Below are 23,129 nucleotides of genomic sequence, written 5' to 3' on the forward strand. Positions count from 1 at the left end.
CAGAGGTGGTAGAGAAGGCTGGATAGAAAGTGGTTCCTGACCAGGAGCTTTAAGAAGCTAAGATCTCCACAGACAGAAGTGGGAGAGGGGGAGAGGATGAGGAACAAAGAGGCCAGGGAACAAGGATTATTCTATCTGTACCGTCAAGAAACACTGAAGCAGAAAACATTGTGAACCTCGGGATAAAGATGCCTGGTCCAGACCAGCCAAAGCTGAGAGTGTGTGTGTGTGTGTGTGCACGCGCGCACGCATGCACATGTGTGCTCAGGGGGAAGGAGGGCTGGAATGGGGAGCTGCAGGTGTATGACCAGTGGGGCACGGGGCACCCAGGGCCACCCTGTCTGTGGACCAGCCTGAAAGTAGTGAGAGATCCTTTGGGGTTGCTTCTGTCTGTTGTGTTTTCTTTGGTAACTGAGACACGTCATCAAATCAGACCTTGTAAATATGACTGTGGCAGCCATACATGGGATGGATTAGACCAGCATTTCTCAAATTGTGTTTTACTCAACACTAGCCCCAGTGAGATACAGTAGAACATACATACATCCCCCCACACACATTCACTCACTCACTCACTCTGCTTAAATTGGCAAATGCTAGGTTAAACAAACCGCAAGAGGTATCTTTACTGCTGGGCTTTCCAGAACCTGTAATAGGCTTCCGGAGATGACAGAATTCCAAGAGGATGACCGCACATATGGCTACTACTTCCTCTCCCTTGGCTTTAATGCCATCTCTTTTCTCCTGGGTCTCCTTCAGCTACCTTAGCTGCTCTTCCTCGGTTTCCTTTTAGAAAATGTTCTGCTGCTCAGTCATTTTCTTTTCAATCCATGGAGATTTCAGGAATGAGCTTTCTACTCCCACAGACTAAATTCCCATGTTTTTCCTGACACCTTTCTTGGTCTGCACTCTTGTCCCAGAGTGAGGCAAGTGCCCCTCTTCTGTACCCTGGGGACACTTCTATCACAGGCCCTGCCTTGCTCTAGCTGATCATCTCCTTCAGATGCTCTGTCCAGAATCCTTCAGGGCTAGGACTTTTTCTTAACCCTTCCTTGAATACACAGTACATAACACAGAAGTTGGCTCAATAACATTCAGTTGGCCAACTGAGACTAAACATAGGCTCTCCTAAATCTTAAAGAGTTGCAATCAGAAACCTACCACATTGGTCAAAGGACGTTTCTTTAATCAGGAGTCCTCTATATATGCAACTAATATTTGAAGTCATTGTTAAGCAAAGTTAAAATGAAACTGTCACAGAAACCTCTATGATAAATTCTTTTTGTTTTTGATTTTTAAGGCTTTTGTGAGATAATCAAGATAAACCGTATGTCATCACAAGTATTTGCAACTTACCACATAGGGATCTGATTTTATTTCCATCATTCAGGATAACACTAATGTCAATCAGTTAACCAAATATTCCATAAATAATCCCTTCAAATGAAAATCTATCTAAATTTTACGTTATTCACAACCTCAAAGTTTCATCAATACCTCAGCTAAAATATCGTCTCAGCTGTGGGAAGAATCCCAGACTGAAGGTTATGTGACAGATGGGGGGGAAAAAAGGCACTTACATCTGTCTTTGTGTACCCTGCTGGGGCAGGAAAGAGTTGCTCACTTAAGATGCTGAGAAGCGCTCTCCCATCAGGTCTGGAAGGAGGATGGGAAATGAGGCCTTTTGATTTTAGGCACAGTTGTTGTACTCCTTGCTCTAAAGCAGTGGGAAAAAGAAGGGAGACCAAATGGATCCTAGGAAAAAGCCACCAGAAAAGGATTTGCTGTTTTTCTAGGAATGGTTAGCCTGGGGGTATTTTCCTGAAACACTCCCTTATCTCTACCCAAAACTCCCTGCACAGAATAATCAAAACTTATTGGCAAGCTGAAGTGAGTCCAAGGGATCACTGAATCAGAGAACAAAGAGATCTCTAAGATTTAAGAATAAAGTAATTTGAGGGGCGCCTGGGTGGTGCAGTGGGTTAAAGCCTCTGCCTTCGGCTCAGGTCCTGATCCCAGGGTCCTGGGTTCAAGCCCCGCATTGGGCTCTCTGCTTAGCGGGAAGCCTGCTTCCCTTCCTCTCTCTCTGCCTGCCTCTCTGCCTACTTGTGATCTCTGTCAAATAAATAAATAAAATCTTAAAAAAAAAAAGTAATTTGAAAATCAGAGTGGGGCTGGCACTAGCCAATAATCAGCTAGAAACAAAGTATTTAGCAGAATCTAACAGAGCCAACATTCTAAGGCCACAGACCTCCCAGGGCTTCTCCATGGTCTCATCATCCATCCCCTCTATTCACTCTGGAAGCCTCCTTTATTAAGATGATGATGATGATGATGATGATGATGATGATGATGATGTATGCCATGATCCATCACATAAAAAAATCACATAAAATTACCTGAAACTCCCAGGCACCTTGTATTATAGATTGAACCACGCATCCCTCGCACCGAGCATAACTCTGGCACACAGTATATATAACAAACACAGGCAGAAGAAATAAGTTCTCCTAAATCCTGGGATCTAAGAGAGACAACCTTTAGATCAATGGTCACAACCTCAATTCCTTGGCACAGTGATATATTTTATTTGTAAAATGATTTCTCATTACTAAGAAGGTACTAAACCTTGCAAATTACCTACTTTCTTTTCTGCGAATGAGATGGGTTTTCATGTTATTCCCTAGTAACATTGTTCTCATTGATCTCCATCCAAATGCTGTCTTAAATGAGCAATGACCCACGGGAGACGAGGCTGAAGCTCGAAGGACTGTATATGGTCTACGCTGCAGCCTGAGACACACAGCCCACGTGAGCTTTGTCTGCCAGGTGTGTCAGGGCAGACAAATGGAGTAGCGTGGTTCCATTGGAGAACCCCAGACTTTCAGCTTCCCTCTTCAGCAAACAGAACTCTGAGGACAAAGTCTTTAGAGCCAGTTAAGAATAGCCCAAGAGGGCAATCAGGGAAAAGCTGGCCCAGTGTACATCCACATGGTACACAAAGCACAGAGCAACAGGTGTCTAGTCATCCATTGCCACCTGGACAGAAAGGACTGCCTCCCGCTCACTGTAACCTAGGGAAAGGCAGAGACGCAGGTATAACAGCAGACAACAACACAACAAAGAAGGTCCAGCAAGACACAGGAGAGGGCCATGACAAAGGCATCTGGACTTCAGGACGAGGTTTGGTGCCGGTTATAGACTTGGGACCCAGTACCTTCCCACTCCATCACTTGTACACCTGTTACTGTTTATGACTTAAAATAATGTCCTTATTGCTTATCTTTCCTGATGGACACAAGGCAGGGCTTGTGACACGACAGTTTCTGGCACACAGTGGGCATTATCACAAATGTCTGCTAAATGCACATGCTCTTGTCTTCTTGAACCTTTTGAGTATGAGAAGAAATGTCTGATTAAGCAAGAATTACACTTCCTATCACAGACGGGCTCCAAACACTGAGGGCAGGGATAATGGTTGAATTGTCTATTGCTATATTCTCAGTCTGTAGCACCCTGTAGTCCTTCAACAAATGATTGCTAAATAAATGAATGAGTGAATTCATATATCTTAGTTAGCTATAGATTTGTTGGTAAATTAATATAGTTTACTTCTGATATAAGTTTACTTCATTCATTCAAAAGTCTATAACCACTAGGAGCCTGGCACACAGATGCTAAGGAAAAAGGACTGGGAAGATTTCTGTCTACATGGAAGTCACGATCTAAACAAGAGAAACATATAAACAAATTATAACAGTAAGTTTGTTAAATTCAAAAACTGAGGTTTGTGTACTTTAAACAGCTTCAGTCAGAAAGTGTCCTAAAAGTCCCAAACAGGAGATGTCCCAATTGTTTATTCATGATCACTACATGGGAGCAGAGACTACCTGTAATTGTGTTTGCCAGACCACCAGCCCCAAAGGCAAGAATTACATATTCTGAATTACATCTGAGATGCCCAAACAGATAGCATTCCCGATCATAACACTGCCAGGTAACCCAGTTTCACACTCTATGGTCATCATTTCACTTTCTCAAAAGCATTGCAAAGAAAATTTATGATGGTGATGAACCTATTCACTTTAGCCATCCCAAAATCACACATATTATAGGGCCTACTATTTAAAGGAAAGGTCTTAATTTAGCTCATTTATATAAATTTATATATTGCGTAAGCAGATTTGCCATCAGACTTTGAATGCAAAGTACTGAAGTAGTACGTAAGTATCATGAGAGACTTAGTGGTCACACATTTCTTGATCTCTGGAGTCCTTTTCAGAGCACCATATACTTTTTAGACAATTGTTAGTACTATTCTTTAAACTATATTTTAAAAATTGTATTTCCTCAATTACAAAACATTGCTAAACATTGCTAAATGATGATATCACAATCCAACAGCTAACTTATGCTTAGAAACATGTTTGTATGTGCTTACTTTAGCACTTTGTCCAGAAATGTCAACCACTTTAAAAGGCAGAAGCATATTATATAATTAAGATTGTACTTACTCAGCATTGTGCAACATTTAGCACTTGTTCCAGTTACCTACTGATGCATAACAAGCCATCCCCAAACCTAGTGACATAAAGTAAGTAGTTATTTCTCATGGTTTTGTGGACTGGGTTTGTGGACTGAATGTGGGCTGACATGGTTTTGAGAGCTGACTGTTAGAGAGGCATCAGTTCTCAGTCTCTCTTATAATTGCAGTCAGTTGGCTGCAGCTAAAGTCATTTGAAGTTTCAATTAGACGAGGTGTCCAAAATGGCTTCCTCACATGCCTGGCAGTTTGTGTTAGCTGCTGTGTGGAGCGCCTATCTGTGACATCACCACAGGACTTGTGGTCTTCACAGCATGGTTCCAAGAGACACAGGCAAAAGTTACAGGCTTTCTCAGGATGGAGGCTCTGAACTCCTAGAATATTAACTCTGTTGTATTCTAGTATTGGTCAAGCAAGTCACTGCAGCCAGCCCACATTCAAAGGGAGGGAAGTTAGACTCTACCTGTGGACGTAAAGAGTAGCATGCGCATGCAAGAAGGGAAGAGTGATGGCAACCATCTTGAAGACACCATTACCACACTAACATACATTATGTTTCAGGCAAAGGGTTCTAGGCTTGTTCATTTGTTTCCAAAGTATCAAGTTAAGTAGAGAAATACTGAATGATAATGTAAGTACCATTAAAAAAAAAAAAAACCCTCTGCATAAAAATCACATTTGATGCCTGCAACCAGTTCAGTCCCTCACATCAATATAACTCTAGCCTTGTAACCCTAAATACAATAAAAAGAATTTAAAACTCACAAAAGACTTTTGTCTGTTTTCCTATAGGATAATTTACTTACCGAATAAATTTGTCAAAAGTATGAAATGCAATTTAAGTTTTCATCTCTTACTATCAAAGCCTACAGAAATTCAGGGAACCAATCATCACATTCTAGAATGCCTGGACCAGAAGTCCTATTTAAAATTGGGAACATCATTTGATGTGCCAGAAAAGTATCCCTAACCAGGGAACCAAAATGTTTCTTTGCTGGGGATTTTAAGAGAGCTGACTAGCTCATGAGCATAGTTGCCCAGAGAATTAAAAAAGGAGGTGCTCTGCCAAGTGGGTCGATGACCATCAAAAAGAATTTTCACAGAAAAGAAAAAGGGAAAAAGAAAAAGAAAATGATGCTGTCAGTCCCTGAAAGGGGAGTTATTTTTCACATGGTCTGATTTCCCTTTTACAAAGGGAAAGGCAGCTTACTGCGATAGAATAAGAATGTTCAATTTCATGCAGGTGCATTTTCTGAGCCAAATAAAATACAACAGTATCTCAAAGCCATTTATCTTAAATGATTCATTTGTAAGGCCTCTAAAATTCCCCAAGAAATATGTGTAGAAGCAACCAAAGATTTATTAATTCCAAAACCGCATTAAAGATGTTTTCAAGAAGAGTGGCAACGAGCCATACCCTTTTGTCCCCACAAGCACAAAAGCCGGTGAAATTTAGAAAAATCCAAAATAGGAACACATTTCAATGCTTTTTCTCAAGTCATAATAAACTTTTAAAAGGTTATTAAATTCGTTTTTAACATCTTCCTCTTTTCTAGATATAAAAACACTCTAAATCTAAATTTCTAAACCTACTAGCTACTCTTCCTTCTCTACATGGAACATCACCATATCCTGAAGTGCCCCTTCCAAGCATTTCAGGTTCATCTGGGACTCCTTCCTAGTCTTCACCTCCTATACGTGTTACATGTCTATATGTACTTTTCAATACTATTTTAATACTTTTTCAAATTTTTTCAAATATTTTTCGATACTATTTCAAAGGTGTCTCTCATATACGTTCCTACTTTCAGGTCCAATGGACACCTGGTGTGGGCTCCCTGTCTAGCACAGCTGGCTCCCTCCTGCCTCCTGACTGGGTCTCCCTGCCTCTAGGATGGCCTCCTTTCATTCATACTTGAAGACACCTTCTGAGCAGTCTTTCTAAAAGAGGGCTAATTGTGTCATCCCTCTACTCAAAATAAAACATATTCACACAAAATAACTCGCTCCCAGGATCCATCTCAGTTCCTCAGTCCCAGCCTGTCGCAACTGCAGCCGGACTCCGACATGTATCCTCACACTCAGTCACGGTGGAGAGGCCACCCTACTGGATCTGGAGCTACTCTCTCTCTCTCTTTCTCCCTGTGGTTACATCTGCCTAGCATGCCCTCCTCCCTATTCCTCAAAGCTCGACTCACATACCACCCTCTCTCTCTAGCGTTTCCTGGAATGAATTTACCCACTCCTTCCTGATTCAACAAGCTTGCTTCTGCATTTGTCTCTAGGTTTTTAAGGAATGCCTCATAATGTGTTCATGAAGATTGTAAGCTGATTCTTACCCTTAAAAGACCCCTTTTTGTTCTCCACCAAGGCTACAAAAATCCTATACACTGTTCCTGTAGCTGGGAAAATTCTTCTTGCCTCTTCTTCCTCTCAGTGTCCACTTCTCACTCCTCCTCTAGCATTGGCACCCACAATGAATGAACGCTTCTCTTTCCTTCAACATCATGCTTACATTACATCCACATGGTGTGCCTGATGGGTGCTCTGGTTGGATATTTTTGTAGAGTTTCCAAATTGCCTCATTGGCATATCACCCCCAGAGCCTCCAGATAAATTCAGCAGTGCCTGATGCCCAGGGACTCTGAGATGTCCCACTTCAGTCTGGCCTCAGGGCCCAGGGTCTCACTGCATGGTGTCGGAAAAAAGTGCCAAGTGCACATGTTTGTTTAACCCACCAAAAACCTGAACTACCTGAGGATCAGGGACAGGACATTTCATGAAGGAAAATTAACAAAATATAAAACGACATAAAAGACTTGCTGTTACTGTTAACCACTGGCAATTACTTGCGTTTTCCTATTTGTAAGAACTAATCTGGCTATTCCCACAAACAAGGCTGGACAGACAGCTGTGATCTTGAAACTTATGTAAGTTAATTGGATTTCTATGTGGTGTTCAAAAGGCAGCCTCTCTGAAATAACTTTCTAATTGGTCCAGGTGCTTTCCATGTTGAAATTCAAAAGTGATTAAGTAAGATGTGAAGCCTTCTGTAGTAAATAATTACAAAAACGATTCCTTGTTTTTGGACCTAATGTTTACAAAATGGATATTTATGAGCAATGTGCCACACTTCAGTGAGAGTGTTTTGGCTCAATGTGTCTAAGGCAATAAAAACCTAAGGTCCATAATTTCCAGATGATTTTTGTTTCTAAGTGTAATTACTAACTTGGGACTTGAGACATTACACATAAAGATATCTACCTCAGATATAATTTAGGGTGCTCAATAAGACCTTTCAGACAAAAGAACTACAGAGATAAGGAGGGGAGGGTTGGCCAGAGTGCCTAGAGTACCTCTAGGCTTAAAATCCCTGGGGAAATTAACACTGCCTTCTGAGGTTGTTCATCGAAAAGACTTGGTTTGAAGCCACAGTGTCCCAAACTTAAGAATCCTTCCCACCCACATGCAAAAGAAGTCTTCCTCCCCACAAAAAGCTGTCTCCTTCAACACCCAAGCAAAGAAACCAGCCCATGAATGGGAAGGAGTGAAGTTAGATAGGAGAGAACCTAGACAGAGATGAGAAGTGGCTGATAATGTGTCGCCCCGTGGGAGGCCTGCCAAGCTCTGCCCTGAGGCAGACTGACCTTGTCACATCCTGGGAAACAGAATCCCTTTGTCCAAACCTAACACAATGGCCTAAACCACATGGGCCTATAAACGGGGATGCTTCCCTTACTAAATGGAGGTGTTGACTGGTCATGGAGTATAAGACTTTCTGCTTCCATCTGCTTTCTAAGCAGAAAATTAATCTAGAGACTTTAAGTACAAGAAGTTATCCCAACAAACCTAGACAACTAAGATAAATTACTGCTTTGAAAATGTGAAAAAAAACAAAGAACATCACTTTCACCCTAAAAAGAAAAAAAAAACCACAAAACACAAAACAAATAAACAAAAAAACCCCACTGGATAATCTACATCATTGTTTTGAACCTGAGGTCATGGGATGTTTTGTGAGTCCCCAGACAAGAAGGTGAACTGAAGGCCGCAGAGAAAGAATGCAAGAACTCTTTCCCCTGGTCACAGCACCAAGGATGAGGCAGCTGTCAGCTCAGTCAGTGGGTAGGAAGAAAACAAGTAAAACTTTCAAGGATTCTTAAAGGTCCACGGTGGGCTATCGGGATGGTTCAGATCAGAACGGGGGGACCCAAGGACACTGGAAGTCCATACCATCCATAGCTTCTTTTCCCTTGGCTCCACCAGGTGCTGGTGAGAAAGATGAGGGGCAGGCCGGGAGGACTGGAGAGCCCCGTCATGATGCTGGCTGCAGGGCCTGACATGGTTTCAGGGTGGAACAGGCCCACCAAAAGGCACTTACCTGTGTTCTGGTCACTGTGTGGCCATGAGGTGGTAACTGGCCACTGCCAGGGTATAAGCACAAGGCCACAGACCCTTCTGACTCAGGAAATGAGCGACTTCAGTCTCTGCCATGACTTCTTATCTCCATCAGGAGGCAAAAGCCATCAGCAACTGGGGGTGAGGCAGGAGCCCCTTGCACATGCTGGTCCCAGGTGAGGGGCTTTGCCTCTGGGGAAGAACAGAAGCTTGCCCACACCCTGCACCCTGCAGGAACTCAAAGGAGAGGCACTCTTGGACCTGCTTTTGCTGGAGATACACACTGATGTGGAGAAGAGGTCTACCACTGCCAGAAGAGGAGCAGCAACCTCACTTATGCCTAAAACTCTCCACTGACACAAGGCCAAGTTCAGCCACCTGCCCTGTCAGACCTGTGCTATAGACTCTTCTGTGATGACAGAAATGTTTTATAACTGTGCTGTCTAACACAGGAGCCACAAGCTATGTGTTCTATGAATCAGCTTTAATTTTGATTAAATTCCAATTCCATGTACTTACAATTAATTACAATTACATTTTCAATAGCCATATGTAGCTTGTGCCTAGGACACTGCAGCTCCAGACCTGAACAAAAGCAGAGGCAGAATTTGCCCACCACTGGCCAAGGGCAGGAATGCTGAGAAAGTTCCATTTCAGAGGCTCAGGTACATAGCACCTGCCTCACTCTATTGCTTCAGCAGGAGAACCAAGAGAGCCCTCTGTCCCACTCACATCTCATGCTGAGTAACATGTACTAGCAGACTGCAATCAGTAAAGGGACAATGACAGAGAGAAACCTCTACTGTGGCAAAGGCATACAGCGTCTGTTTGGTAGAGGAGAATTACTGTAGAAAACCCCTGACCATCCAGACTTCCCAGTAAGAATGTCAAAATTGCAGCCCACCATGGGAGAAGCTTAAAGCCCACAGTACCTATAGCAACAATAAAACCCAAAGCTCATTCAACTATGGACTAGATTGGCTCAACCCCTTACATTAATGGCCTGGAAGAAAGAGAGGTGTACCTATTTTTAGGTATAAATTATATTTAGCTTGGTATCTACTGTTCTTTTACACACAGTAATTAGGCACTGAATAAAAATTTTGTGTGCCATACAAAAAGCAACTCACCCAAACCCATTATCAATAGGCAGAACAGACAACACAACAAGATCAAAGGATGGCCCAGATGGTGAAACTCTCAATCTAAAATAACTATAATTAATGTGTTAAAGGATCCAGCGAAAAGGTGGACAACATGCACGAACAAATGGGTAACAGCAATGTGGAAGTAATTTTTTTAAAGCCAAATGGAAATATTATTAGTGAAAAACATGGTATCGAAGATGAACTCCTTCAACAGGCAGACTGGTAACAACAGGAAAAGTGAAACTGAAATTACATGAAACACAAAGAAGAAGAAGAAAAACATGGTGATTAAAAATCAAAAAGCAACCAAAGCAAAACGAAACCAAAAGAGAACTATCAAGAGCTATGGAACAACATCAAATGATCTAACACATGTACTCAAAATCTTCTAAGAAGAAGGAAATAAAGGGACCAAAGAAGTAATATTTAAAACATAGCTGAGAGTTTTCCAAAAATATAGTTATTAATAAAAAACAGGATGGATACAAAGAAAAACACATCTAGCCCAATATAGTGTTAAAAACCAAAAATAAGGAGAATGTATACTACATTGAAGGAAATGGATAAAAGGACTTACGCTGTGGCCTCTCCATAAAAGACCAATGACTATTTAGCCTTTTAGTAAAATGTGGATTCTAGCAAAATCATCTCCCACACTTGTAGCCCTTACTAGACCACATAAACGATAACTAGAGTGAAAGCATTTTGTGTTCCCTCGCTAAGGCATCCGTGCAGTAACCACAGAATGCGAATCTGAGGGTACAGGCATGGCATGGCATTTTGTGCAGACTAACCAAAACTTCTCAAAGATGTAACTTGCTGAATAGTACAGTTTTTGTTGTTGTTCTTGTAACGGAATTAAAATGATCTTTTGAAATAGGACAAAAACTCCCAGAATTAGAACTATCTAAATACTAAATGTAATGTAAATACAAAACTGAAACTGATACGTGTTATGGTCCAAATGTCATGATATCGTTTTTGTATTTGGTCCTATAAAACCCAAGTACTATTGGGAAAAATGTGAATTTGCAGAGATTGTTCCTCTAGAACTTTTTAAAAAAGTCTCTTGGATCTTGATATTAATTAGATTGTATCAGCTGATAAACAGTTTTTGGAAAGCTGCACTAATATGCGAAGAATATCTGTATCCATTCGATGTTTAGGAAATGTAATTTCAAAACTAAAGCTGACTGTGATAAAATACAAATAATGCATGATAAAGAATTAAGGAAGAGTTTGAGGCAAAACCTGAGAGGCTCAGATCTACTTACCCTGTTCCTCTGGAGTGCTCCACTAATTGTATGGGTTTCTGTCTAAAATCTGGGTGCTTGTAGTTGAGGCCCTGTCAGGTGTTCCCTTAATCAAAGGCTGGGATTTGTTTTCTATAGTGCTCAAGAGCTGTTAAGAGATACCACCTGCACCTGGACACCTCCAGGCAGTTTCAGGATCCTTGAGTCAAGGCTCAAATATTCAAATGAACATGAGGCTTTTAAATTTGGGGTCGTTACTGTAGTTTGTTTAGTTTAAAAATACACAAGAAAGTACACCAGTCAGTAGAGTCAAAATATTTAAGTAGATGAAAGGCAAACATATGTACTAGGTAAGGGGGTCGACTCTCCAGCTGATCTACTTGGGTTCCCATCTCAGTTGGGCTCCTTACTGACTTTTAAAAAAGGGATCATAATAATATCTACCTTATAGAGGCCTCAAAGAATTTTTAAATTTATTAACAGGTTGTTATGAGATCTAAATTTTGGGAGGCTTCTTAAATGAATATGAGGGTCCAGACAAGTACCTGGCATGGGATTAGTGGTCTTGTATTTATAACTATTTGTATCAGCCTCATTAATAAACTTTATATTGAAACAAAGTAAAACACTAATTAATTGAATTGGAAATATCACACTCTCTTGAGAGAACCCAAAAGGTAATTTTTTCCTGCAGTGATTTTCTTCTGTCGTATAATCCTATCTATCATCAGCAATCATGTGCAATAATATAGTTATGTATCCCATCAAGCCCAGATATTGGTTAATATCACTAGTTTGGCTGAGAAGAACCAGGGTCCCTTAGTTTGTGCGCTGGCATCTTTAAAACGTATTATTAACACCACTATGAAAACTGCACACATAAGATAACTTCCCAAGCTGAACTAAAACTAACTTAAATCTCTTTAATAATGTTCAAGGTGAAATAAATATTTAAGTCATATCATTATAAGCAGTCATATTTGTCTAATCCTTTATTGTTTATGAAGTAATTTTATATTCAGTAAGTACTCCAATTACTAATATTCATGTAATATAAATATGATGTTATAAACCAGAAGGAGAAACCTGCTATCGATTTGGTTTAATGAGTAGAGAAGCTGCCTCTGTCCTCCACCAGAAAGACAAAAAGAGTGATTTTCTTCACAAGACCTCTGGGGGTATCTTTTATGGCCTACAGAACTGAAGCGGAAGGCCAGAATATTATTATACTGGAAAGGTTATTATTATTATGTGTTTTCTCTAACGTTTTTATTTTATAGCTAAGGTAAAAAGTGAAATCCAGGAACGGCTGAAATTAGAATTGCTCTTAGGGGATGAAGCAGGTCTCTTCAAAGCTGGAAAACATGTCATTTATGTACAGACAATAAGCACCTTTAAAAGGCCAGACTGAGAAGGAAGAGGGTGGAAGATAATGCAGTGAAAAGAAGGGTAAAGCAAAATCAAGAACTATTCAAAACATCAAATTTCCAAGTGGAAAGTTCATATAAAGTATCTCACCGTGCCCTAAACGGAATAGTGATTAAGAAATGTAGCTGGATGGAGGGCAAGCTGCTCCCGGGTTTTTCCGTAGCCAGGGAGGCACATGCTTGAGTTTGGGAAAGCCGTATGTAACAGAATGACAAGAGAGCAATGAGAGGTGTTGACAGGCTAAAGAACACAGGGCACCCTTGGAAAAGAATGGAAGGCAGTACCAGGCAGCACCATGTGAAGCGGTGAGTTGTCCTTTCCTGTTTTCTGCCCCTTCCAATAGCTTACATTATTTTCAACATCTTTCTTGCAAATGTATTTGCTCATGGGTATTAAATAGTGGTCACGTGCTTACAGACACGCCTCTATTCAAGAATGTTCCTATTACTGTCAAACGCTCCGCGAGGCAGTGTCTTTTATACTTTTCAGTCTCAAAACGCTGCGATCTATTTATTTGGCAGTTTGCCATTTATAATTCCTGTTACTCCTAAACACTTATTCCTAATTCAAAGAATGGGGACCCATTTGGAGTTTGGACTTTTGCTTCTTTCATTATTTTGTCTTTTTTTTAGAATGGATCCCCAAATGTCCATCATAAATACAAACATATAATTTTAGATATATCACTTTTACTTTCTCATGTCAAGTTAAATGACTTCTCAAAAAAACTAAGTATAGTTTTATAATAAGTATTAATGAGACAGAAAATCATCTTACCCTGGTGTGAGTCCGAATATGCATCTTCAGTCCATCATTTTTACTGAATCCTTTTTCACAGTAAGGGCACTGATAGGGACGCTCGCCTGCAAAGGAAGTCTTCAAGTCAGAAAAAAGTAAACCAGCAAAGCAAGCACTGCCATCACTCCCTCAACTTGCAGCCTCATCACCACATACACTCTTGGCACTGCCAAAAAGAGGCTCCCTGCACACCTGGGCTGACACACCATGGGGGCTTCAGGGTAATGGACCATGCCTTCCCCTCCTGTGGAGAGAGACTGAGCCGCAGAGAGGGACTGAGCCCAGAGTGTGTTTCAATATTGGCCAGGAGCAGGCTTCCTGTGTATTCCTTTTATTTATTTTTATTTATTTATTTTTAAAGACTTTATTTATTTGAGAGAGGGAGTGATTGAGAGAGCAAAAAAGCAAGGGCAGAGGGAGAGGAAGAGGGAGAAGCAGACTCCCCTGCTGAGCAGGGAGTCTGACATGGGGCTTGATTCCAGGACACTGAGATCATGACCTGAGCAGAAGACAGATGCTTAACCAACTGAGCAACCCAGGTGCCCTGGCATATTCCTTTTAATACTTGAGCCCAAATTAAATCTCCTGATTTTAAGAATCTCTTAAAAGGATTTTACATTAATCCATTCATTCTGTCCTGCACTACTCATTTCAGGGGTTTACTGATTCTTTGTTTTAAAAACAAAGACTTCATATTATCTCTCAGTTGGGGTGATGAGTTTCAAAAGAATTTCACACATTGATACAGGTTAAACAGAACCATTGGCAGTTAATAATTGATCCATATCTGCTGATGTAAGTGAGTCTCTTGCATCTAGAGGTCATTATTTAGAAAAGAGCCATGCCATTTTTTTAAAAACAAGTAAATATACACATCACATTTAAAAAATTCTATTATGAAATAGCAAAAATGTGACAAAATTTAGTCTCCAGGAGGAATCCTCTAGTCAAAGCCTAATTATTTAGGAAGAACAGTAACTCAAATCACTACTTATTCTTTATTCTCTCATTTAGCAATGCACTTAACACTGCAGGACGCTGGACGCTGCAATCAAAGACGTAAAACTTCCTGTATGTCTTTCCTTTCCCTCTGGGACAGGGAGTTTCACAAGCAGCACATGTTAGTCCTTTATTCCTTCAGGTCCCATTTGATCGTCATTCTTGTTCAACATGGGTATCACTCACATTACTCTAGCTAACTTCCCTATCAGGTCAACAATGAACTCCTTGTTGCTCCAATGGTCACTTTTCATTGCGGTCTTCCTTGACCTCTCCCTAGTCCCTGACACTGCTTCATAAGATCACAGTGACATTCTTGAGGGACCTTGCTCTACGAACTGTGTGTTTTCAGCAGTAACATCACCGGGGAGCAACTATACAGAGGTCCCAGCACAGCTGCATTTTCCCAGCCTCTCCCTGAGAGGGAGCACCCAGGACTCTCCCCTTGAACTGCGCACTGTAAAATGATGACAACTATCCAAAATGGAAATAAATAAACAAATAAACAAATAAAATCACAATGGCAGTACAGATACAGGACTCTTTAAAGAACTATCTAGACTTGCCAACTTCTTCATGATATAAAAATCAACCTTTATACTAGGTCGGTAGAACTGGAAATTTTGACCTTATGATAATCACCACCCTAGGAAGGTGTTTCTTCATTGTCAGAAGAATAAGGTGTGTAGAGTCCAATTTATTTGAAAAAAATTGAAAGTATAATCTTATTCTAACACTGAGTTGATAATACATATTTATCTTAATTCCAGACCTCTCTGTTGAGACCCAGTCTTGAGATAGCCATATGTCAACCAGGTATCTTCATTTGGATATTCCATAAACAGCTGAAATACAGCATTCTGAATTCATGTCTTCAACTTCTGATCCTGGATATCCTGCATATCCTGTCCTGATTAGTTATACCACACTCACCCAATTACCAAATAAGACACTTAGCCCTCCAACATACTTCTTTTTACTCACTGCCCCCGACATTGCAGTCTCTAAGTCACACTGACTGCCCTTCTCTGATTATTTCTAGAATTCTCCTTGAGGATGTGATAAAAATGAAAATAATATTAACAGCAGTAGCAACAGCATCGACAGTAGAAGGAGTAATAGCAACAACTATCATTTATTGAATTCTTGACCATCTAACCTTTACCATGCATACCCACCCTCACAAAAAAAGAACTGAAACATACAGTAAAATGCTAATGCTGATGGTGGTAATTCCTGAATCACAGAATTCCAAATAGTTTTTTTTACTTCCTTCTTCATAAAGTATGAAGAGCAAAGTAGTCTTTTAGATTTTCAAAATTTGTTTTATTCTAGTGATAATGAAGAATACGAAATGTTTAATAATAAGTCAATCAACAAATCAAATCTAGATTACAAATAAAGCATGCTAAAAACAGTAAAGTGGTTTACACTTACAAAAAGTCATTTCAAAAGTTTTCTAGCAAGCCTAATATAATCTAATATTCATGGCTATTCTCTCTGTATAGCTTTAGGTGTTTTCTTGCTCTCCAAATACCAATAGAATAGCCAGCAAACAAAAATCAAAGACTCATAGTCATCAGGTGAATTATATGTTAATTAAGCCTAATATAATATATACCAGGTTATTATTTTCTTTCATAATAGCTAAAATGATTAAGCAAGGAAAGAGATATAGTTAAGGAATTTTAGAGAATGGAGCATAACAAATTCACTCCCTACTTTACCTAGTGTCATAATATAGACATTTTCTCTATAGACATGAAAACGTTGAGTTTTGTTAGAAGCACAGATTTTCTCCTTTTTTTAGAACCTGATTGTCCTGAATTTGAATAATACTTGTCCTCTTTCTAGTTTTAACTCTGGGGAAGTTATTCAACCTCACTGAACCTCTGAAAAATGGGATAAATTGTATCTATCTCATAGGGACAGTGACCATATATTCAGGTTTGCCTAAGGCAGTCAGTTTATGCTGGTTATCCCAGAAAAATGATTAACAGTACTCCCTTCACTTTCACCGGTGTCCCAATTAGGACAATAAAAATACCCAGTTAACTATTATGGTTTGAACTATGTCCTTCCATTCATATGTTGAAATCCTAACCTTCTCCCTTCTAAAATGTGTCCTTGGAAATGGTATTTGAGTAATGTGGATCCCTCCTCTAATCTGACTGGCATCCTTATAGGAAGAGGGCCATGCAAAGACAGGGACATACACAGAGAATGCCATGTAAAGAGCACAGCGATGCTGCCACAGGCAAAAAACTACCAGAAGCCAGGCCCTACAACAGATTCTTCCCTAGTGCCTTCAAAGGGGATGTGACCCTGCCCACAGCTTGATCTCAGACTTCAAACCTTCCAAACCCTGAGAATGACAAAAACCATTGTTCAGCTACTCAGTGTGTGGTACTGTACAACAACAGTTGTAGCAAACTAATACAGTCACCTGATGCACGATGTTAGCTATTATTATTTTCAGAGAGGTATGTCTACCTCTCTGCTGCCCATGAGACCTATGCAAACTACCCAGAAGGGAAACTGGTACCTCTAGAGGACTGAATTTCTGTCACATCCCTACTCCAACTCTGAGATCCAGTGATACTGAGCTGGTGTGTTTGGGAAACTTGGGAAACTCCAACTCTACTCATTCATTCTACTCTCCCAGAATAGAACTCCAGTTTTAAAGGATGTCCCTGGGTAAATGGCTTTGATAAACAAAATGCACTTGAAATCTAGAGTGTGTGGTTTGAAAATCAGCCCAATACTGTACATGAAACTGCTATCTTCTTTACCCATTTGGTTGGAGCACCTTTCCAGGAATCCTGCCCTTAAGACTCTGAGGACAGATTCTCGGTCCCACGGAATCTGAAGCTGCAGGTTACCTGTATAAGTCAACATCCTAATAACTACTAAAGTCATTTGCCTAATTTTCCTATACTAAAAGAAGCTGTTATTCTTACTTTTTTTTTCACATTATACATATGATACCTTCCTTATTTCAAATTATTGTGATGAATATGTCTCTGGGAAACACTTTTGTCTACACATAAAATTATTCTGGAGCAAACAGCGACCAATCTTCAACTTGAGTTAACCCTGAGAATATAAATCTTTCTTTCTTACTTGAACACCCCCAGTATATAGGTTCTGATGTACAATATGAAGCAAATCCAAGAAACTACTATTTTTTTTAAGACTTTATTTACTTATTTATTTGAGAGAGAGAGGGAGAGTGTGTGTGTGCGTGAGTGAGGGGAGGGGCAGAGAGAGGGGAAGAAGCAGGCTCCCTGCTAAGCAAGGAGCCTGACATGGGGCTTGATCTCATGACCCTAAGATCATAACCTGAGCTGAAACCAAGAGTCAGATGTTTAACTGACCCAGGTTCCCCAAGAACTACTATTTTTTTAATATCTCTTATAGATTTAGACATTGTCTTCATTTTGCTCAGGCTAATTAAAATGTTCAAATTTTGACTAACCTGAATATTAATTAATCTAGGAATTAGCTAAAAACTATAGCTAAAAACAATCTAAATGGAAATAATAATAGCTGAAACATATAGAACCTCTGTTCTATTCAGAATGCCTAATGTGCATTAGCAATTTTAATTCGTGCAACCTTATGATCTAAATATTCTATTCCTAGCTACAAATGAGGAAAGTAAACCACTGAAGGGATAAGTACTTTGCTCAGGATGACACAGCTATAAAGTGGTGGAATCAGAGTTTTAACCCTTAACTCTAATGCCATTACATAAATTAATAATATGGCTAGTATTTTGCATAAATTAGATTAGCCTTTCTAAAGTTTTTGACAAAAACTTGGCTTCTTGTAATATCAGTTAACATTAACCAGATCTTTCTGGTTGGTAAATTCAAGCATTCTTTTACTTATCAAAGCTCTTCAGGAAAAAATAGGGGGCAGGTCAGGAATGTGTGTTATGTCTCAAAGCAGGTCCCAAGTGAATGCAAATAGTAACACAATATAAAGCTATGCATTGAAAACTATATATAGGTAGCCACCTTCAATATTTAGAAGATAAATACAATATTGGCAAATATCTATGAGATTTAACTACCAATAGTCAAATTTAATGACCATAGTAGCACAAATAATATTGATGTGTACATAATGGCAAAATATTTTCCACTTAACTAAGGAAAATAGATGAGTTCTTTGCAATTGCTTTTTTCTTTAAATTACGTTCTGACACTAAGCATTAAAATCCACTTGTGTTTTCTTCAAACATACCAAGGAACAAACAGAAGCACTGATGGCAATTGTAGAAGGTTAATTTCAAGTTAACCTTGAAATTATCCAAAGTGAATACTCCAGGAAGCTACTTTTGTCATGTATTAAATATTTTTTGAGCACATACCCTCTTCTCATTACTGTTCTGGGTTTTGGGAATGCAGCTGCAAATAGACTCACAAAGCCACCGCCTTTTCAATTTTGCTAGTGTAGTGAGAAAGACAAGAAAAAGTAGAGAAAAACCCCAAGATTTTCAGATACTGATAAATTACATGAAGAAAATAAAACAAGGAGATTGGTTTAAGGAAGACCTCTATGGGAGTGGGCCTAAGGACTGAGCTAAGGTTGTTAGGAAAGGCAAAAGCAGTAAGTGAATACCAATGCCAATCCTTGATGTTACCTTCATATGACTGAAGCACACTCTTTTTTTTTTTTTTTTTAACTCTTCATATTTGAATTAGAATTATTTAAGCTTACTGGGCTTGAAATAAGTGCCTCCAAATTCTCACTGCTGGCATACCTGAGATGGGAGTAGCTTAAAAGTATTTGAAATGTGTGGGGAGAAGTGTGGAAAATGTCCAGAAAAGAGCTCCAGAAAACTGGAGATGGCCTTCTAGATGCAACTAGTGATAATGAGAGGGGACACCAGAATGCCACATGGAATACCTTATAGACTCTAGGCTGGCCCCAAAACAAGTTACCCAACTTGAGTCTTTGAAGAAGAAAATGCACTACAACAACCACCATCCACTGGCAAATATAACTAAAAAGAATTGGAAAAAGCAGATTCTAGTTTAATATATGCCATTAGAACGATGATTTATTGATGTTACCATTGTTTTATGAAATATAATTTTAATTAAAGACATCAGAAAGAACTCTAACCTTCACCAAGGGACTAACATATTAATTTTGAAACAGAATCTTAAAATGCATGAAGGGAATACACGTTAGCATGCATCTCCATGAGAAAAGGATCTTAAAGCCAAGCATCACTGACTACCCATCTATTGCTCCAAACTAACTCAATATTCAACATCTTCATCCAAACATTTTCTTAAGATCAATGTTCATGTAATATGAAATGAATAAAACAAAATCTTGCAAACCTTGATATTCTTAAATTAGCCCCTGGATTTGATTAAAGAAATAAACTTGACCACTCTATAAAGGGGATCAGAGATCAAATTTTGTTTCAAGCTACTAAACATATTGAATACAACACACTTAGCAATAATGACCATGATCAACCTTGAAAATTAAAAAGTGTTAAAATGACTAATGGTTAAAATGATAAATTTTATGTTTTGTATATTTTACCACAATTTTAAAAGAGAAGTGTAATGCCAATGAGCCCTATGCTTTGAAAGACTTCGTACAAGCAGAAAAGCTTCGATATATAATGCATACATTTTAAGAGATTTTGACTAAAATAAAAATGGATTATTTTCAGAAAACAGTTTAATAATTTTAACTTTTATTTTGTCAACACGTTTAAAACCTGTAAGATTTCAGAGAACTCTCATAATTTTCTAAAAAGAGAAAAAGATATATATACACAGAAAATGTAATTTAAGATGCAATAAAGTTAAACTCTCACTTTCAATGACTCCAAATTAAATAATGTTTAAATAATTAAATAAGGTTTAAATATTTTGGAGCCACAGTTTTACTTTTTACATTGAGTTTTCTGACAAAAATCAATTTTGGAGAGGGCAATTTTCACCTTGAAAGTGTGTGTTTCATGAAAAATAAGATGGTTCCATGTTGCTGAACTTCAAAATACAAGCTTTATATAGGAATTCTTTAGAACGTTAAATTTGTTTTCCACAATATCATGAGACTGGCTTGTTTTGCTTTTGTGGACTAAGGAAATTGTTATAAGACATCAAAGTGACTTATTCTAAATAAAAATTAAATAAAAATGTAATGGGGCAAGCACCAACCAATCACTTTTTCAATTCCACCATTCCAATCCCCTCAATTTATGGAGCATCTAATAAACTAAAACTACACCACAGAGAGAAGTGAAATGCTACCCTGACAGATGGGAGTAGCTCAAGTTCTTCTTGGCACTTTTCTATCATTTGAAATACTTCTTTTTTTCTCCTGTAGCAAAAAGAGCCATGAAACCCCACTCACCTCACTGAACCTCACATTGTTACTCTTGGAATTCTCCTATTAATCAAATCCTGCAAAAATATCACTTGATCTGAAGAAATTAAGTCCAAGGACACCGTCTTTGAAAGAAAAACAAAGTCTGAACTTGACATTTTCTCCTTGAGTATTTACAGAGATACTCTATTTTTAAAAGTTTAAAGAGCTTACTATTAGAAGGAAATGGGTAATGGAATATAAAAACAAAAATTTACTAAATGTGGAGATCTTTACTTCTCAAAATACTTTTGCCACCTGAATCAAAACAAATCAAGCCTTTTTTTTTTTTTTAATGCAAGGTTCTATGAATGAAGTTACCAAAAAAAAAAAAAAAAAGTAAAGTAAAAGATGCAGTCTTTTCCTTAAGAATCTTACAGTTATCAGTATCCATCCCTCATTTCTGAAGAGAAGCCAAGTCAAATGAGATGAGGGTCATAAGAAATCAGAAAAATAGGAGAGTCACATGCTCACTAATTTTCTCGTCTCAAATAAAGACGCCATAACTATTTATGGGTTGAAGGCAAAACAAAAACTGAGTTTTATAGATGTAAACAAAATAGAATACACGATGCAGAATAAAAAAGGACAAGAGTTACAGAATTATTAGAAATATGTAATTAGCTAGGAAAAGAAAGTCAAAGACTCCCGACTCAAGGCTTCAGTCAACCAGGTGTATAAATGATACCTATCACATGTGATTTGTCTGAGGGAGCACACCACCTTCACGAAGACCTTCATGTGCACACCAACAGAAGCAAAGGGGACTGCTTCACAAACAGGAGAAACATCTGAACAATCCAGACACTAGCAAAGTTTTCAGTGTTCTGACCAAGAAAGAAAAACTCCTATATGAGTCCTCCCTAATACTGTGTAGAGGGACACCGTAAGGTAGGTAAGGAGAGAAAGGGAAGGTAATTACTGATTTGGTTTTGTTGGTAGGCAGTGGGAAAACTAATCCTTTCACCCAGGAGTTCCCCGTGTTTAGGAATTTCTACCAGAAGTTTTATTTAGCCCCATATTTATGAGCATAGTTTGGGAACAGTGGTCCTGGGGTGATGAAGCTCTCTCAGGAGCTGCATTTGGAGGGGCTTTCTGTTAACAGTGCCAGCAAGAAACAATCAAGAGTATATAACTTTGAGCAACAGGAAGCCCTGAATTCTCCTCACCCCCAAACTAGAAAAGGAATAAAACCTTCCCCAGCCCTGATGCACACTTGGGAGTCGTGGGAAAACAACACACAGGAAAGTTGGTCTCAGGGGAGAAACTGGTAGCAATGGCAAGAGGAAGCAAGTATCAGAGGAAACCTAATCTCTTGTACTTTTCCTAAACTAAAGGACAATGTTGGTATTCCAAATTAAACAGAGGTACCTATATAAGATTAGGTAGTAATGGATTAATAGATAGAGCTGCTGAGACACAGTTCATGAAAACTGTTGCCTGGGCCACTTCCATTTTTTAGGATCTCAGTTAAAAAAAAAAAATGGGGAGGAAATAAGATGGCAGAGGAGTAGCAGACTGAAATAACATCAGGTCCTAGCAGTTCAGCTAGATAGTTATCAAACCATTACAAATACCTACAAATTCAACAGGAGATAGAAGAGAAGAAGAGCAGCAATTCTAGAAACAGAAAATAGATCACTTTCTGAAAAATAGGATGTGAGGAGAAGTAAATCTGAAACAACTGGAAGATTGACCGCTGGGGGAGGGGCCGGCTCCCAGCAAGTGGTGGAGCAGCAGAGCACAAACTCAGAACTTTTAGAAGTTTGCTCCACTGAGGGACATCACTCCAGAGGCTAAGCGGGGGTAGAGCCCTGGTGGGGACAGTGTTGTCTCAGGACCCACGGGGTAACAGAAAGACCAGGGGTGTCTGAGTGTGGCAGAACTCCCAGGTATCAGAGAGGGGAAGCCGACTACAGAGAAGGAGCCAAGGAGAGAGCTCTCAGCTTGGGGTTACCTTAAACCATGATCAAAGGCACAGTCGGGCCACTGCACTTCGAGCAGAGACCCCCAAAAGTGGCAGATCTGGAGAGACTCCTCCTTCCTCCTCCAGGAGGAGCAGTACAGGAGCACACGGCAGGAATCTGCTGGGTTTGGAGACTCCAAAAGGGGCAGTGTGCCAGAGATAGAAATACTTGGTCATAGGCCGGGTGAGCA

General features: G+C 39.3%; 1 protein-coding gene across 1 annotated transcript in view; it reads right to left on the bottom strand.

Annotated features, from left to right (window-relative positions):
* PRDM5 (PR/SET domain 5) overlaps positions 1-23,129 on the bottom strand; it is a 213,540-nt gene that overhangs the window by 36,488 nt on the left and 153,923 nt on the right. Inside the window, exon 14 of the mRNA XM_080797672.1 lies at positions 13,548-13,633. Within this exon, the coding sequence (XP_080653798.1) occupies positions 13,548-13,633 (86 nt within the window). The remainder of the gene's footprint in view (positions 1-13,547; positions 13,634-23,129) is intronic.

Source organism: Martes martes (genome assembly GCF_963455335.1).
Source record: "Martes martes genome assembly, chromosome: 2".
NCBI lineage: Eukaryota > Metazoa > Chordata > Mammalia > Carnivora > Mustelidae > Martes > Martes martes.